This window comes from Pipra filicauda, unplaced genomic scaffold (genome assembly GCF_003945595.2).
Source record: "Pipra filicauda isolate LSUMZ 115617 unplaced genomic scaffold, ASM394559v2 scaffold313_size859762_pilon, whole genome shotgun sequence".
NCBI classification, from domain to species: Eukaryota; Metazoa; Chordata; class Aves; order Passeriformes; family Pipridae; genus Pipra; species Pipra filicauda.
This window is the reverse complement of record NW_024104436.1, coordinates 740,206-757,148: the sequence shown is the minus strand read 5'-3', so window position 1 is coordinate 757,148 and position 16,943 is coordinate 740,206. Positions and strand designations below refer to the sequence as shown.

General features: G+C 39.1%; 1 protein-coding gene across 1 annotated transcript in view; it reads right to left on the bottom strand.

The window, feature by feature from the left end:
• Positions 1-512: 512 nt before the first annotated feature.
• Positions 513-16,943, bottom strand: part of POLR3B (RNA polymerase III subunit B) — a 75,028-nt gene continuing 58,597 nt past the window's right edge. The window contains exons 24-28 of the mRNA XM_027715229.2: positions 14,975-15,078; positions 13,899-14,065; positions 11,530-11,643; positions 5,751-5,924; positions 513-1,063 (exon numbers count right to left, since the gene is read on the bottom strand). Coding sequence (XP_027571030.1) covers positions 934-1,063; positions 5,751-5,924; positions 11,530-11,643; positions 13,899-14,065; positions 14,975-15,078 — 689 coding nt within the window. The 3' untranslated portion in view covers positions 513-933. The remainder of the gene's footprint in view (positions 1,064-5,750; positions 5,925-11,529; positions 11,644-13,898; positions 14,066-14,974; positions 15,079-16,943) is intronic.

Here is a 16,943-nt window from a genome sequence, read left to right as displayed (position 1 = left end):
ACCTGCTTCACTGTCCGTGAAGGATTTCTTGTTCTTCGTATGCTTAGTTTTGTTCTTAAAAAGTAGTTATGCCCATATATTAAGAAAGTTCTACAGTCCTATGACAGCATACATCATTACTAGTGTTTGCAGCCCATCTTTTCAGGACTTTGAGCCAGCGTATTATCAAATCTACTACACTCAGCAGAAACTGAATGGGTATCTGTAAGCTGTATTATGCACTTGCTATGTGTGCAGTCACCTCCTCCCTTGAACTTCATGCAAATTGAGTACATTCAGCTGAAAGCAAATTACCTGCACAATCACACCACTGCTTGCATAGAAATGCACCTGCACATTGAAATTTCACTCAAAATGTCTGATATCAAGTTCCTGAGAAAGCAGTTTAATTTCTCTAAGCTTGACACTACTTAAGAAAATTTCAACGCTTTAACAAAACGCTATAGGAAGAGGAAAGTGGTGTAGACATTACAAGGCTTTACCATCCTCACACAACTATCAACATATTCAGCCAGTATTATTTAAAATGTTTATTAATCTTTCATATTACACTGGTCTGGAAAACATTTTTAACCTCTATGAATAAGATGTGTATTTAGCTCAGATTGAGCCCTAGTCCAGCAAAGAACTTTTCAAAAGCAAGCATGGGATTGTCTGAAATCATCCAAATGCTTTGCTGGATCATGGTCTTATTCCACAATTCCCACATGTCCTGTTCACGACTAATCAAGGCTTTTGGAACTGCTCCTAGTGTATTTTGCTGACAGACTCTTTCATGTCAATTTAAAAATGGGGAGGATACATAAGAAAGATTTCTTACTGTCTTGCACCTCCCTTCTACCCACTCAGGTTTTAGAGTTATTCCTGTTCACCAAAAAACCTCCCAGTTGTATATGCTGGATTTCAATTCTTAAGGTATCTTTTTCATCTTGTTCATTCATTGTACTTAGCTAGTTTTAGCCTAGGTATGATGTTCATTGATTGCAGTTCTTGGAATAAAAGTTTACAGGCATAAGGTATGCGCAGGGAAGACACATGACACGACGATTTGCAGTAGTGGCACCTAGGGAAACAAATAAAAAGAAAGTCAGAGTTGGTCCATAAATGAATTTCTGCAGGAAACAATTGCCATTAGCCACTGGTTTCTTTGTCCACCTGCATTTAAACAGTGGCCTCAGTCCTAGGAAGTGCAAAGTGCTTGAGACACATTTTAGCACTTAAGTAAGTCATAACTTTAAGCCCTTAAATAATCTGACTGAAGTCAATAGGAGCTTAGTGTTAAACTTGCACTTTTCTTGGAGGACAATCACAATGCTCAGGAGCTGAGCAGGACTGACTTCTACTTCTTCACCACTCACATAACTGTCAACACAAATTCAGCACTGCTTAACGACAGAAAGGAGGTGAACAAAGCTAAGTGTTTCTGAAAAAATGGTTAATGGTCTGGTTTCTGTCATATATAGGTCACAAAAAGAAGATGCAGGAAGAAAGAAGGTTCTTTATACGCAATTCCATCCTATAATATCTCAAATAATTTCACTTTCCAGAAAAGAGGCACCTCTCATCTTACATCTGTGTGAATAGCCAAAGCTTTAGTCAAGTTAGAAAACCAGTATAACTGCTTTAACACACATCCTTTGTGCTCTTTGCTCAAATAATGATCTTAAAATTCTGGAGGAAAGGGATGTTTTGTCATATAAACTTGACTACATAAGGAATATATAGGCTAGTCACTCAGCCATCTTTACAGTATTGGGACTCAAGTTCAGTGGTGGTAGAAACTGTTTAAACTATTTAATTTCTTACTCTGTGTATACACAAAGAAAATTAAATATATTTCTTATAAATATAATTTTCCAGTCTCCCTAGTTCCTCATTCTTCTGTGTATTCCATCTTTTGGTTTTGGAGAGTTGCAAAACCCAGTTCTTTGGCAAGGGAGAGTGACTAAGTACTTGCTAATGGTCTAAAAAAACTCTTCTTTTGTTCCTGTGTTTCAAATTCATATTCCTGGTATAAAGTCATAATAGTCTGAAGATCCAATTAAGGAAGAATTAGCAAAATTTCTACAAGCTTCTGAGGTACAGAATGAGGCTGAGAGTCAGCATCTACAATAAAGCCAGTGCTTAGTCTTGTTTCTGTTACCAGTGAACAACCTGACCTAGAGTATGTGGAAGTCAGTGGGGTCAGGTCCAATGGTAAAGTTCTTGGTTGTGAGGGTTGGCATTAGTCTTCCAGTTACTTTTTCAGAGTCTGCTAGTTCTTGTACAAACAGACTTTAAGAGCATGTCAAAGAGCTGGTTATTTTCCAAAAAAACTGTAGTTGCCTTGACTTTCACATGTTTTTTTTTTCTTTTTTTTTTAAACCAAGAAAACTTTTAACCAATGGTACAGAAGTCTAAATTACATTTCTGCAGTTTGTGATGAGGAATTAAGCTTTATTTATTCCCAGTAATTGCTTTAGCTTTGTCTAAATCTGACTATAGGCAGTAAGAAGGTAATAGACTGAATTAGGTGTTTCCCTGGAACATGCTCTCTCCTGTAGACACTGTTAGGTAAGGGAAACGTTAGCAGGCCTTTAAAACAGAATAGACCTCAACTGCAGGTTTATTGCTGGACTGTTCTCCCAGTCCATATTTATAGGGATAGGTATATTTTTATGGTGGGAGGAAGTGATCTAAACAGGAGCTGTTCTCCGATGACAACAAGCAAGCAGTTGTTCTCAACAGGAACAGCTTTGCAAGCTTTGGAAGCCTGACGAGATACAACTCTTCTGCTGTGAGATGTTTGGCATCTGATTAGAGCTCCTAGAGACTGAGGAGCACAGACTACTCACTACACCATTCTGGGCCTGCATTGTACTTTGATGGAGACAACCCAGAAAGTTTAAGGTGCAGTAAGCACAAAACTCTGTCAAACAGAGATCACAGAAACAAGTACTTGAAAGACCATTTGGTACTAGAACTGATACTAAACTGGTTAGGAAAAGGCAACTGTATCAAGGCTGAATCTGAACCAGGAACAAAATTTTTCTTCATGTATTTGTTAAAATGCTCACAGTCAGAGTAACTCCTCAAAGTATCATTAAAAAAGGACCAAATTCTGCTCGTTGCATTCAGTGGAGTTCTGCCCCTGAGCATCTGTACAACAGCAAAGTTGGAAAATTTGCATAAAACCAGTACATCATAGTAAGTTTCAACTGCATTTTCTACAGGGACAAATTCTGACACTGCCACAACAGCCTCCTTCCTCTGCAAAAATACCAGTTCAGGCCCTAACACTGATCTGCCATTACTGTCTTGCAGAAAAACATAACCAGTGGCTAGTCCTTGTCTGAGAGGAAAGGCTCATCTTCCTTAAGATATGCACTCTTAATGCTAGCCACCAAACAATGTTTCTAAAAGGTTTCTTGCAGCAATGTCTTATTAATGCCAGAGTCACTGAAAAGGCCTGTTTGGAAGTTTCTCTTAATGACTTGGTCTCTACTGTGATGCTCATTATAGGGCCACTTGCTTCAGCTACTGGTAGACACAGCATATAATTTAGCAGAAACTTTCTCTTATTGATTACTCTCACACATCAGACAGCTTTTCACAGAATCAGATTGCAAGAATGTCTGGCTCTGTCTGAGACAGTAGTTTCTTTCACAGTTATTTAAGACGTTACTAAGCTTTGCTACAAACTTCAAAAAAAAAATAAAATGTATTGACAACACCTTAAAAATAAAATGTAATATTACTCCTAAGGTTCAAATTCCTAATTTTCTTCAAGGCACCCTCACTTCCTGTGGGCTCTGAAAATCTTCAAGGACTGCTCTGAAAGTCAAGGTCTTATTAAAAAAATAATTGAGCTGTATCTGCATGCAAGTTTCTTTTTAAGGCAACACTTTACACTGTTAGAAGTGGTTGGTTGTTTGACTTACGGCATGTCCCTCCTTTCACACAATTTCCTTCCACTATTATTTGCATTGTAGTGGTTTTAAGAGACCTGGATCAGAAAAAGGCCTCAGTTCTTAGATGCAGTGAACACACACTCAAGCAAAACAGGACTCTCAAAAAGAGTTACTGCACAAAAGCCAGCAGGGCCACGCCCAACTAAAAATCACCAACCACGACAGGATGCACAGAGTAAGTCTCATCTCGCCTCTGGATTACACATGTGTTTACCCACCTCTGTCTGAACTTCTGCTCCACAAGGAGCAGAACTGCTGCTGTTAGCAGACAAATATGGTGCTTGATTTCTGGCCAGAAGCCACACGCTTAGAAGAACGGTCTGATCGAGGGCAGAAACAGTAGCTGTCACTTTTACACACCTACAAACTGAGAACACACCTTACTTTCCTACTTCATTATATCATGGAAAAATCACTCTTGAAGCACTAAAGTGAATAAAGTCCGATTTCCTGCCTCTCCCAATAGATTGATATTGATATCCAAGATGTGGCAAGTTTCCAAGAATGTTCTTTTGAGGTGTTTAGAAATCAATCTTTCTCCTGCTCTTTCAAACTCTCTATCTTTCCCTGCCCTAAACATTAGAGTGACTTGTAAATTGAACTCACACCATTTATTTTTTCCTCCCTTAATCATGGGATTCCAGGTCACCTGTTTTCAAAAAGCTTCCAAGAACGTTGTATCTCAAATTCCCATCAGTCTCATAAGTCTGTTTTTCTGCCTGGCTAAAACAAAACCAACCTAAAGAAAATGTTTCCCTCACCTCTAAAGAACATAACCAGAAGTTTGCCTATCTTCTCATAATAGTGGTGTATTTTCAGCATGCTACAAGGCAACTTTAAATCTAGCATCTCAAAACTCCTGAAGAGAAAAGATGGCTAAAGCAAAGCATACAATGCTACAAATCATGAGCTCCACACAGCTTTGACATCCAGTTTTATGCTTCCCTTACATGAAAAAAGTTTGACTGCTGGAGACAAACTCAGTACTGGTTTAGGTCTCAGATTAAGACAGCAAAACCATTAGCTAGTCTAGAGAGAAGCTGCTTAGGGACAATGCAGGTGGGCAAAGCCATCTGAATTTTCAAACAGATGCTTGTCTCTCAAGTTCCAACATGGGACTGGTGCACTTGTCTGATGCTTCGAAGAGGAACTCCTTGTTTTACAAGACTACAAAGCAAAAGGCATTTGGGAGGGACAGAGCACATGCATGGTATGATGAACTCCACAGCTAGAGAACAAGAAAGAAGGGGATGTTGCTTTCTTCTCCTATTATTGTGTGCCCACCGTCTCTCTTCAGCCTTGTGAGGTTTGACAAGTGATTGTACTAAGAAGGTGTGCAACCAGCCTAGCTAGTCACCTCATTTCTGATGGCAGAAATGTCAAGTACATTGACACAGTGATTTTCCCCTTTATGAAAAACAGATGATATAATTGGGTATTTGATAATCCCTTGCAAGGATGGGATGGAAGTCAGCAGACAGACTGAAAGGAACATTTCCCACAAGCACAGCTGGATCCACGGCTGTGGATGGGAATACCTGTGCTCCCACAACAGAAGAGATCCCTGGGCCATTGATTACACACTCAAACTAGTACTAACTTCAATCAGACCACAACAAAGAACCATCTCCTGTCAACAATCTTCCAAATACCAATTTAGAACATTGACACTCCTGCGATTAAGATGCATAGGACTGTTAATTGGTGTATGTGAGCACTTGAAAACGGAGAAGCACTATGACCAAGGAGAAAGTTCTGTTGCACAGAGGCATATTTACTGTGTAGCACTTGACAACTTACCAGCCAGAGTACCCCAGCAAGCCACACTGTCCACAAACATCCACTTCAAAGGCATCACTTGAAATCATCAGTCTCTCCAATAGAAGCATGCTGGCTCCATAACCTATCAAACAATCCCGTTCCATCTCCCCAAGACGTAAACCACCATCACGGGATCGGCCTTCAGTGGGTTGCCTTTGAAATAAATATTTGAAAAAACGTAGTAAGTATTCCAGAACATACATTCTATCACTCTAGGAATGAAAGTCTTCAAACTGCAGGAAGAGTACAAGATCAATGGACAACTGCGGTCTACAAACCAGAGCTGCTGATCTCACAAATGTGTTGCTCCCGCACCAGCAATATGATGTAGTTTAGTTCTGTGAACAGCAACTGCAGCATCAGGCCACAACTCTTCACCTCACAGAATGCAGCTGAGTCAGTGAGAACAAGAGGTAGAACAGTAGCCAAGACAATCAGGACACAGATCTGGCATTCTTTTTTGATGAGATATTCAGTATAGTTCGTAGCTGAATAATGAATCAATATTCACCAGCTAACAAATCAATCATCAACCTAATGTTTCAGCTGAACTACAGCTAAACCTAAATTCTTAAAATAAAAATGTTTCTGATCTGGGAGAGAATACCAAAATAAATCAGCAAACAAGTAGTACACATATTGTTAACTCATTATGAAATCCTACTCTTTTTATTTTTTAAGTAGCATTTATCTAGTTTGGGTTTGTTTTTTTTTTTTTCATGTCTGATGGCTAATAGACTGATTTTTGTATTGTATAGGTTCCTGGTTTTATAGTTCCTCAACACAAGTCAAACTCTTATTTATTGTTTGGGAAGATTCCCTGTCCTTATAGTGCTAGAGGAAAGTTTTAACAAAGCAATGTAAGTACACACTAAAGATCTTGAGGTAAAAAGGTAAGGTACAATATATTATTTAACATTAAGACTGCTTAAGCCATTTTTTTGTTGGACACAGTCAAAACTTTTAACACCTTGTTTGTCATACTGCAATTTTGTACAGTATCAGTTCTACTCTCATGTACTAGCATAATGCTGTGACACTTAAGTTGTAAATATCAGAGCAAACTATGAGGCAAAACCAATCCTAAATTCCTGAAGCACTATTATATTAAACACATTTATTATATATTTATTAAATATTTCAATCTTCATATATTTCCTGAAACATGACAGCAAGGAGAAGAAATTTAAAAAAATGTTACTGAGGTTTAACTGCTCAATGAAACCTCCTGTTTCCGGGCTGTTTCCAATGCCTGTAGCACTGCACTTCACCCAGAATATTCAATGACAGATCTGGCCTGTAACTTTTGGAGTATATTTTGTTAATATTATTTCAAACAACTGAATTTTTGAAGACACTAAAAAAAAGGCTTTGCCAACTTATTGCAACTCAGAGAAATGGATTTATAAAAGTTTTCAATATCTAATAATCTTTTGTAACAAGTAAAAAATACATCTAATTACCAGACCAAAATATCTTCTAAAGATATAAGTTGTATTTGTTTTTAGGGAGAAGTAGTTTCTCTTACTTCGACCACACTGGAACTTTAAAACTAATCTGCTTGTAATTGAAATCATCCTTTTCATTCATATAACCTTCTGTTTTTCCCACTGTTGGGAGAATGGATAGAAGTTGTTTACATCCTGATTAAACTCTGCAGGGCCCCCTCCCCAGAGGATGGCACCATCACTGTTCAGATGTGTTTTAAAGGACTAACCCTGTGGTGAATGCAGTTTCTCTTCTGAAGTCCCAAGAGGCAGATTTTAAAAGCAGTTTGGACCTCCAATGATACAGGCATTTGCTACAGTGCTAGAAGTGCCCGACTTCTTTTTACAAACTGACTTTTACAATATTATTTAATGCATAAGCCTACTTTTAGAAGTTTCACCCGGTGCTGTTCCACAGGATAAAATGGCAAAACAGCTTTAAAAACGTGAGCCCAAATAAAGCCTCAATCCAACTGTGGGAGGATAAAACCTCTTGAAAAACTATGGTGCCTCAGCTCCATGGGTTGATATGCCGTGGGTTTTCCAACAGATACAGGATGAAGATTTCTAAGGCTGATAAAATCCCATTAAAAAAATACAAAAAGGCCCCCCCAAAAAAACCAACTTGAACCTTAAGCTTTTTTATGTTTCACTCCCACTGTCAGTATGACCTCATTAAAAGAAAAGAAAACAAAAACCTTCCTACCTAAAAAATATTTTTTCTGAAGTATCAAAAATTTCAATATTGAGACTGGGCCTTTGAAAGAAGTCTATCTTCTACTTCCTAAGTCTATTAGATTCTTCTTCCAGCTCACATGAGTTTGAAAATTCCTCACAACCAAAAGTTGTTGGTTATGTTTAAACAGTATTTATAAAGCATTTGAGCTTCCTCTTTCCCTCTATACACACGTACACTGCAGGTGTTGCCCTGGGCAACTGACTTCTTTCTTTATTCTAAATATAACATCAGAAAACAAAGCAGACTCTTGAAAACAAAATTGGGAATATAATTAAAAAGAGGTATTTTTAATATTAAGAAAAAAGGGTAAGTTCTTAAAATCCTTAAATGCTAAATAAAACACAGTGACTCTTTAAATAAAAAATAAGGCCAAGTGATCTTCATTCTACTTAACTGCTGCCTTTAGAAAAAAGCATAAAACAATTAACTTCAGTGTTTTTAAGCACATTTAGAATTCATTTGCACTAATTCTGGATTTTCTGCAAGAACAGTGGGTTCAGCTTAATGGTCTTATTCCTTATTTCATTGGCCAGTGGGGAGAAATAAGTCTACCCCCATGAATAAAAGTAGGCCTTGTAGGTCCCAGCAGATCTCCCTTGTGCCTGTTAGGGAAAACCAGTGGCTAATTCAAAATGGAGTAGTTGGCTGAAACACTGATGTCCAAGAAGTGGAGTATTACCTAAAAAACACTGCCAGAAGCAGGAGGGAGTACTGTCCTCTCCCAGCCCCAGAGCACAGAGAGGAGCCCTGACCAGTGTCATCACATTGCTTCCCTGCAGTATGACAGGAACTGGCTCTGACAATGCCCATCAGAACAACCATACATGTAGAAAGCTTATATTGCTCTCTTGTAAGAAAAACTAAAAGCAGCTTATTTATTAAAAAGATTTAGCAGGACTGGGTATCTGGGCAACACCATATATAGAACTATGTTATAAATTAATTGTAAACTACTCATGGCATTGAAATTAAGTATTGCGGTTCATTTAACAAGTACCAATTCAGGGGCAACATCCTTGTGGGTTTTGACTGCGCTGACAAAAAGTGTTGCTTTGCAATTCTACAAAGTCTTGTTTTAATCAGGACAATAGCTAGAATCAGTGATGTTCAAGAAGCTCAAGTCTTCTGCCTTATTCCAGATGGAAATATAGCTTTGCTCTGTCAGTTAAGGTACATTTGATATATAATAAAATGCTTTTCAAGACAGTGACAGCCAAATTCCACATTGGAAGCTGTTACAGGATTACTTCTGAAATCAAAAAAGAATGTTAGATGCAATCTACTCTCCAGGAAGTGCAATGGATGATAAAACAATAGTGAGTATGAAAGCTGGCAAAGCAGACTTTCTCCGCAGAGGCAGTAGCAATAACAAATGTTTAATTAGTTGAGGAGAAAAAAGAAAATTCCTAAAAGACTAGTCAAGAGGCAGCATAAATTGAGCATCCACTAGCTTTCCTGAAAGTCAGATAAAGAGCTGGAGTTACACAGTATGATGCTACTGACTGGAACAAAGAATTTGCAGAAAGTAAGGGGTGGGGGAAATAACACCACTTTCATCTTTACATATAAACATTACGCTGACTTGGAATTTAGGTTTCATTTAAATTCAGTACCTCTAAACAGCTGACAAGTTGGGGAAACAGTACAAAAGCAGATCAAGGGATTTGGGTAAGCCAGGAGGTCCAGTAAACCCTGTGCACTGTTAGCTAAGACAGACAGTTTTAATTTTCATGTGAAGCACCAATAAGATGCCTAACACGCTGAAGAAGAGAAAATGGGGCAGATAGCCTATTATTTGGGAATATCATTTATGTTCATATAAGTAAGCAGTTGTGGTAAGAAATAATGGTTGTGCTACACTTGCTTTTCTCAGTGTGATTGATAGAAAAGTTCAGACAAGAATTATGAACACTTGTCATGATTTCTTTCCCTGATATTTACTTCCACGGAAAATGCGAGACAACTTCAGTTTGTCCTACAGACAGCGTGAGGTTGGAAAGCAAAAAGGCATAGGAAATATGCAGTGAAAAGCAAAAGAGAAAGACACCTCTGTATCAAATACAGCAGAGGCCTGCACCTCCATTCTCTAATAGCACATCAACAGGTAGAAGCTGCACCCATTAAGAGGACAGACTTGCTAACTTATTGTGCAGACAGACAGAGCAAGAGAAGTGGATCCATGCATATGATAAGAGGCATAAAAATAAATTAAGAATTAAAGAATACGAATGATGATTGTTATAGGGAAGAGTAAAGGCAGGACAGACACGGCTGTGCTTACATCTTAAAAACAGTACAAAGATTTCTACTCTCAGAATCAGTACAAATTTTGACTGGTCAAAGAGTACCACCATGCAAGCAGGTGAGGTATAATGGTGTACATAATAGTATAGAAAGAACGGCAAAGGACATTTGGAATAGTCTTTGCTAGAATATTCAAGATTAGCTGGAAATAAATTTTCTGGCAAGTTTTGGCAAGTAATCCTACCGTGATGAAGAGAGGTGAACTAAATGACCCACTAGAAGCATCCCCAAAGCCTGTGCCACTAAATTCTTTTTTGTGAGTAAGGAGTATCAGCAATTTAGAACGTGAGTGCAAGCAGCCACAGAGCTTGGTTTTCAGAAGAAAAAGTAAGTAGCACCAGTAAAAGCAGGAGGCTTCAAATTCCCCAAAGGGTCCACTCCACCTTCAGGAGCTTATATTACCTATTACTCAGAGTATACCTGCTTGACTTCAAAATTTGACACCAGAAGACACCAACATGGTAAGCAATCATTTTGCTGGAGAGAAAACCAAGTTCAGGCTTAGTGCAAAGGAACTGAGGACATGTCTATAACTGGGCAAATAAAAATGGAGGTTCACTATTGGAATCTCTGTAACTTTTGCCATTTACTTGTGTGAAATGGCACAAGTAAATCCCTATTCTCCAGCAGGGATAACGGCGAACTGGCATATACAAGTCTAAATTCAGTTTTAGAATTGAATGGAAGAGTCTGCAAGGCAAAGTACAGTAAACCAGGGCTGCACATTATTCTAATGCTTGCTTGCACTACACTAGGGCCAATCCATTTACTTTGTCTTGACAGGTGAAGACAGGGGCTGCATCAATATTAACCTGCTGTTTACCAAAGGGTGCTGAAATATTAGAAAAAAAATTTCTTCCTTCTACTCATAACTGATTTCGTAAAAGTACAAAATTAAAGAAAAAACAAACCTTCTAAGATACCTGTGATACAGGCAATCTGACAGGAAGGGGCCACAGTGTGTACTGTGATTCAGCAGGTGGTATTTTTAACAACTGCTAACAAGTTTGAGAAGCAGACTTAGTTTTGGGCCACACATTCTGGACATTCAAAACAAACTCCTGCCACAAACTACTATGAGAGTTTTTAGTCTGCAACAGTGTAATAACAGGTCATAGCATTTTGTGTCAAGTATGAGAAGGTAAACAAACTTTGTTTTATATGCTTCAGTCAGCTGGACACACTTCTGAATGTACACAAGAATTTTGTGCTTAGCCTGTAACAATACCTGGTGAGCACTGCTCTGGGTCCTCGAGCTCTTGCATGCATTTTATCCAACACCATGTGCTTTAGTTTCTGGTAATACACAGGGCCAAAATAGATATATGCTTCCAAAGGTTCCCTGAAAGAATAAAAATCAAAAGAAAACCAATATTCACAGTTATCACACATCAACTTAAGAGAGACAAGAGTGTCGTGCATAGGAGAAATTCAAAACAATTTGGAAATCACGAGTCCTACAAAAATGTGTTTGGGCTTTTTGGGCAATTAGTGTGAACTCCACTCCCAGGGAACCCTTCTGAACACTTCCAACACCATATGCTGCTGTATCCTCTCCAGAGAGGAACAAGCTCCTGAACTCTGGTCCTGTGCTGGGCAGACATACTGCTACAGCTGCAGGTGCCTGTCTCAGCTGTACCATGGTAAGTCCCTCCTCTCCCTGTACAAGGCTGTTTTAACAGTGTCATCAGTAACCAACACAGACTGTAAATGTATCAGACACTGAAGAGTGACTTAGGGTATTTCTATTTACACTCCTTCACAAAGGTAAGCATATATGTAAACAAATATATGCAGCATAAATGCTCAAAACACCCTTTTTGTGGGAATACTTTAAGAAATTTGCATTTGCAAGAATAGCTTAGCACTGGTGCACTATGAGCCTGACAGTGCTCATCCACTAATTCTCCCTGCACTCCACCCCTTGCACAACCAAAGATCCAGATGGGTGAAAGCCCTCCTGGAGAGCCTGTGCATGAGCACAGCTGTCCCTTCAGCCCTGCTCAGCACCCACAGGACAAAAACCGCTGCCCTGGCTGGCACTGGGGGCTCAGATGAGCCGAGTAAAGGGCTCTTGAGGATCGTGTTTAGGCACTTGCATCAGCTTGGGAACATCTGTAAGCAATAGAGGGTGTTACTCCATTCTATGAGCTGGAGTAATGGCTAAAGATTTCTGTGTTAAAAACACCCCCAACTGTAAGAACTGTGTAAGCGCCTAAAGATCAGAAAGCAACTCAGTTATTTCCCAGCTACCACATTCAGCCCAACTACCACCTTCAGAACTAGGAATGATTTAACACAGACAGACTCAGTTTGGCCACTGGTTCAATTAAAAAAAGAAATAAATGTCTGTACAATGTAAAAACAAGCAGGAGACAACAGTATTGCACCTCCCTTCCAGAGTCATTACTGACATTACGCAGTGTTATTCCAAAAGCTGATTATTGAAGAAAATAATAAAAGTTAACTAGACATCTGAAATTTGTAAACTTTTGCATTGTTATGAAATCTGCCTTCAAATTTCATAACAAACAGATTAAGCCTGTGAAATTTGCTTGGAAAAAAATATCAGTATCCTTAAGCAAAGTCTCTAAATAGGGCACTACAAAGTTGAAGTTTTAGGATGGGGGATTTTTAGAGCTAAATGATTTTATTCTCCCTAGGAAACATGATTAGTCAGATTTTTTTAAAAGCTACCATGATACATCAATAGAAAGTGTTTCAACAGCAGAATATTCAATATACAATTTATGGAATATAGAGTGAATAAGGAAAACAAAATCATATCTTTGAAACAAAAAGAGAAGCAACATATGGAATAAGTTGGTAGGAAAGGCAATTAAAATAAAAAGTGTATAAAAAAAACTTGCAAAAGAGACCTAAACTCCTTCCTCGAGAAGAAGGGGACTGAAAGGATAATAAAAATAGCAGGAAGGTAGGATTAAGATACATTTTGGAAGGGCAGGCATGTGAAGCCATATGGCCTTTTCCTGTTCCTAAACTATCTTACGTTCTTTGAACTCTGTTCTCAGAAGCCAGTCTGATCAACACAGCAGGAAGTTTCCAGACTAGAGTATTATGCCAGACTGAAACATTGTATAATTGAAAGAAGAAAAAGAAAAAAAAAGAAGGAAAAAAAAAAAAGAGCGCACACAAAATATTCCCAAGGAACAGATGCTTGCCTCCAAATCCATATTTACAGCATTATTAAAGTCAACATGAAAATACTTATCTCATTCCAAGCATATAAGACTTTCTGCCAACAGAAACCTGAAATTTCTTACAATCCGTCAGAAAGAAAACCTTGATTTTAGCTTTTTTGTCAGGCAGTAAAAACTGGGAAATTTTCATATGTACCACAAGGGCCATTCCCATTATGCAACACACACACCAGTAATTCTTAACATGCGGAACCACAAAATACTTCTAAGAAAAAATAAACTCATGCCATTCTTCATCCTCTTTTCTCCATCTCACAGAGCAGTTTGCAAGTAAGAGAAAGTGCCTGCTCTGAGACATAAGAAGATTTTTCAGATGTGTCCCAACAGGATTTCCCACCTCTCCTGAAAAATCTAAATCTATAGAGCAGATTCTTACCCAGTGATACCAGATGTTACGTAGTCCTTCCCTAGGTAGTTATAACCATGGCGAATAAGATCTTCACACACATCCTTAACTTTACTGCCGCCAAAAGCTGTTCCATAGTGAAATCTGCCGTCGAGGACCCCAGCCTTTCCAGCTAGGAGTTCAATTAACTTTCCTACCTGTGCAAAGAAAAGCAGAGTTAACAGCCTGGTCATTAGTATGGGCACAATGCTGGACAGGTCACAGCATGAGTTTGTCAGGCAAAGTGACCGACATGGCAGCCTGGGTCACTACAGGCAACAAGAGGAGTGGAAGAAACCCAAGAACAAGGAAGAACTTGTGTGAAGGGGGAAAACTGGACTCATGGCAGGGTCTGGGAACACCTCTTAAGATCCAGAGTCAGGCAGTTCCACTTTTTTCACTTGTCTGGAAAATGGGCATCCTCCAGCGTGGCCGTCTGCTGTAGGAAACGGCCTTAGAGACTGACACGCTGCAGTGCAGCAGGGGGAACAGAAGGGAAGACGCCAACAAAGGAATAAAGATCAGAGGCTGTACCAAGTAATCAGTGAGGTCCCCTATAAAGGCCAGGTGGTGAGGTATTTAGTGTGACCCTGCAGCACAGGTGCAAGACGTGCATCAGTTCCAGTGAGGCAGGTATAATGTAATAAGTCTAGATATATAGATATATAGGTCTAGAACTGTTATCGAAACTCCTCTTCAACCTTCACCTCACAGTCAGACCCAGCCAACTTAGTGGGCACAGGCAATAGGGAAGGAGGAGGGAGAGGAAGAAATTTTCAAACAGAAAGGGTGCAAGTGAAGTATTCAGTTGCATTCCTCTTAGCTTGATACAGAACCAAATGAGAATGATGCACAAACAGCCTGCATCCCTACTCCTTTTACGGTCAGATGTTTCAAAATGTGAAAACAGAGGGCTGGATACTTATAGGAGAGCAAGCGTGTGGCATGATGACTGGAGAATACTCTCAGTGAAATCATGCTTCAAGCTTTTTTGTCTCTTCTGGCTAACCTCCTTCTCTTTCCCTATTGGGCGACACTGTCTCTTTAATTGTAACATAACCACTGACCGTCATACGCGATGGGAAGCCATGAGGGTTCATTATGATATCTGGACAGATTCCTGTATCACAAAATGGCATGTCTTCCTGAGGAACAATCAGTCCACACACCCCTGCAGAAGAGAAAACATTTCAATTCACAAAACAGCAAACCACCAGCAGGGCTGACGCTCATCACCAGATTTTCTTTAGTGTTTTCCTCCTCCTCTCTTTCTCATGGATCACTTTTTACCCAGATTCATTACCGTGACCAGTGCTCCCAACCTGCAGACTAGAAGAGAGCCCTTGTCACAGGAATCGCAAAATTAGCATATGCTTACATAAAGCTCTCAGTGATTTGTGAGTTAGCAAATTAGGAAAGAAAGTTTAGGTCCAGTTTTCAGAGGCAATCAGAAACTTCTGTCCAGCCAGACTGGAACACCTCAAGGGAGATCTGTTTTTTAAAGCTGATGCTATAGTTTCCTGGGAAAAAAATTATGAAAGGTGGCCTCTTACAATATGTCTTTGGACATACAAAATTATTATTGATTTGAAATTTGTTTATCAGATGTATCTTTGCTAAATTCTGTCAATAAAAACATATCAAGTTGGGACTTTGACAATGACTGAGAAGAGATAAGCAGGGGAAAATAACATAAAAAAAACAACAAAGATTTTTTCAGGTAGCATTCAATTGCTGAGCAAAGACTGCTTTTGAGAATTACAAAGTACAATCCACTCCACAGACTGTTTTGATTTTGTCAGTCCATGAACACAAATTGTTCCTTTAAAAGTTTTGGAAGCTTTTTTTAGTCTCTATCAGTACTGGATGTAAAACAAAGAAAATCCTCCATACTCTAGAACTATTGAGGAAAGAGTAAACAGAAACTCACAAACTCATTTAAAATGGTCTATCATGCATCCCAAGATTTTCCTTACAACCCTTACAACTGTTTCTACAGTGAATTCTACAGATCAGTGCATTGCAATTATAAATGATCAAGAGATTTGACATTCAAATTCAGGTGCTAAAATGCAGCTGCTTAAGCCCATACTCCTTTGAACCAAAGCTACTGTTTCAGCTGGACAATTTCTTCCAGAAGCCCCTAGAGCTGAAAAAGTCTGCAGGCTATTTGAGATCAGCCTACTGCAACTGTGCCAGAGCACACTTTGGGAACAGTCCTGGAGTGGAGGGGGCTCCTGGAAGACTGAGGGTACTGGTTACATCCCTAAAAAGGCATCCCCCGACCAGCCAGTTCACAGGGGGATATTGGCGTCTGCTCAGGAGGGAGCTCCTCTTCCACTGTCCAAGCAAGACAGGGATAGGTGTATGGGACAGTAGTTAATGGAATGAGAATGGTAAGTGTGGGGGAAGGGAGCAGAAAAAAAAGGATTGGAAAGTCTGGGGCAAAGGGGTGTGTGTGCGTGCTGTTGTATTTAGTTTTTAAACCTACTGAATCTAATTTTCATTGTTCTACTGTGATAAATCAATAACATCCTTCCATCCCGCCCTTGCCAAGCAGCAATCATTTGCTGAAAATGAAAAAAAAAAAAAAAAAAAGCAAACCAACTCAAAACAACACACCAACACCCTATCTCTTGTGTGCACAGCTTTTTGTTTTGTCTTAAAATTTTATACATACTTTCTTGTGTATGTAATATGGTGCATACATTTTGTCTTATTTGCATTTACTTCTAAGAAAGCATTAGGTTGCATCTGGACTTCATGGCACCTGTAAGCCAAAAATTAAATCTTAGCTAACTTAAAATTACTTTAGGCTCTGAAAACCTTTTATATGCCAAGCTGGTTCCCATAGCAGACAGCCACTGTGTTGTTTGTTTTGTGTGAAAGTGAATGATAAAAGATCCATGAAATCGACACAGAAAGGCAGAACAGCAGAAAGAACTGAGGGCTCTCCATCATAGCGGCTTCTACCCTCCGCTGACTTGTGTAACAATAGGACCTACACACCCAACTGCAGATCTAACACAGCTGTGC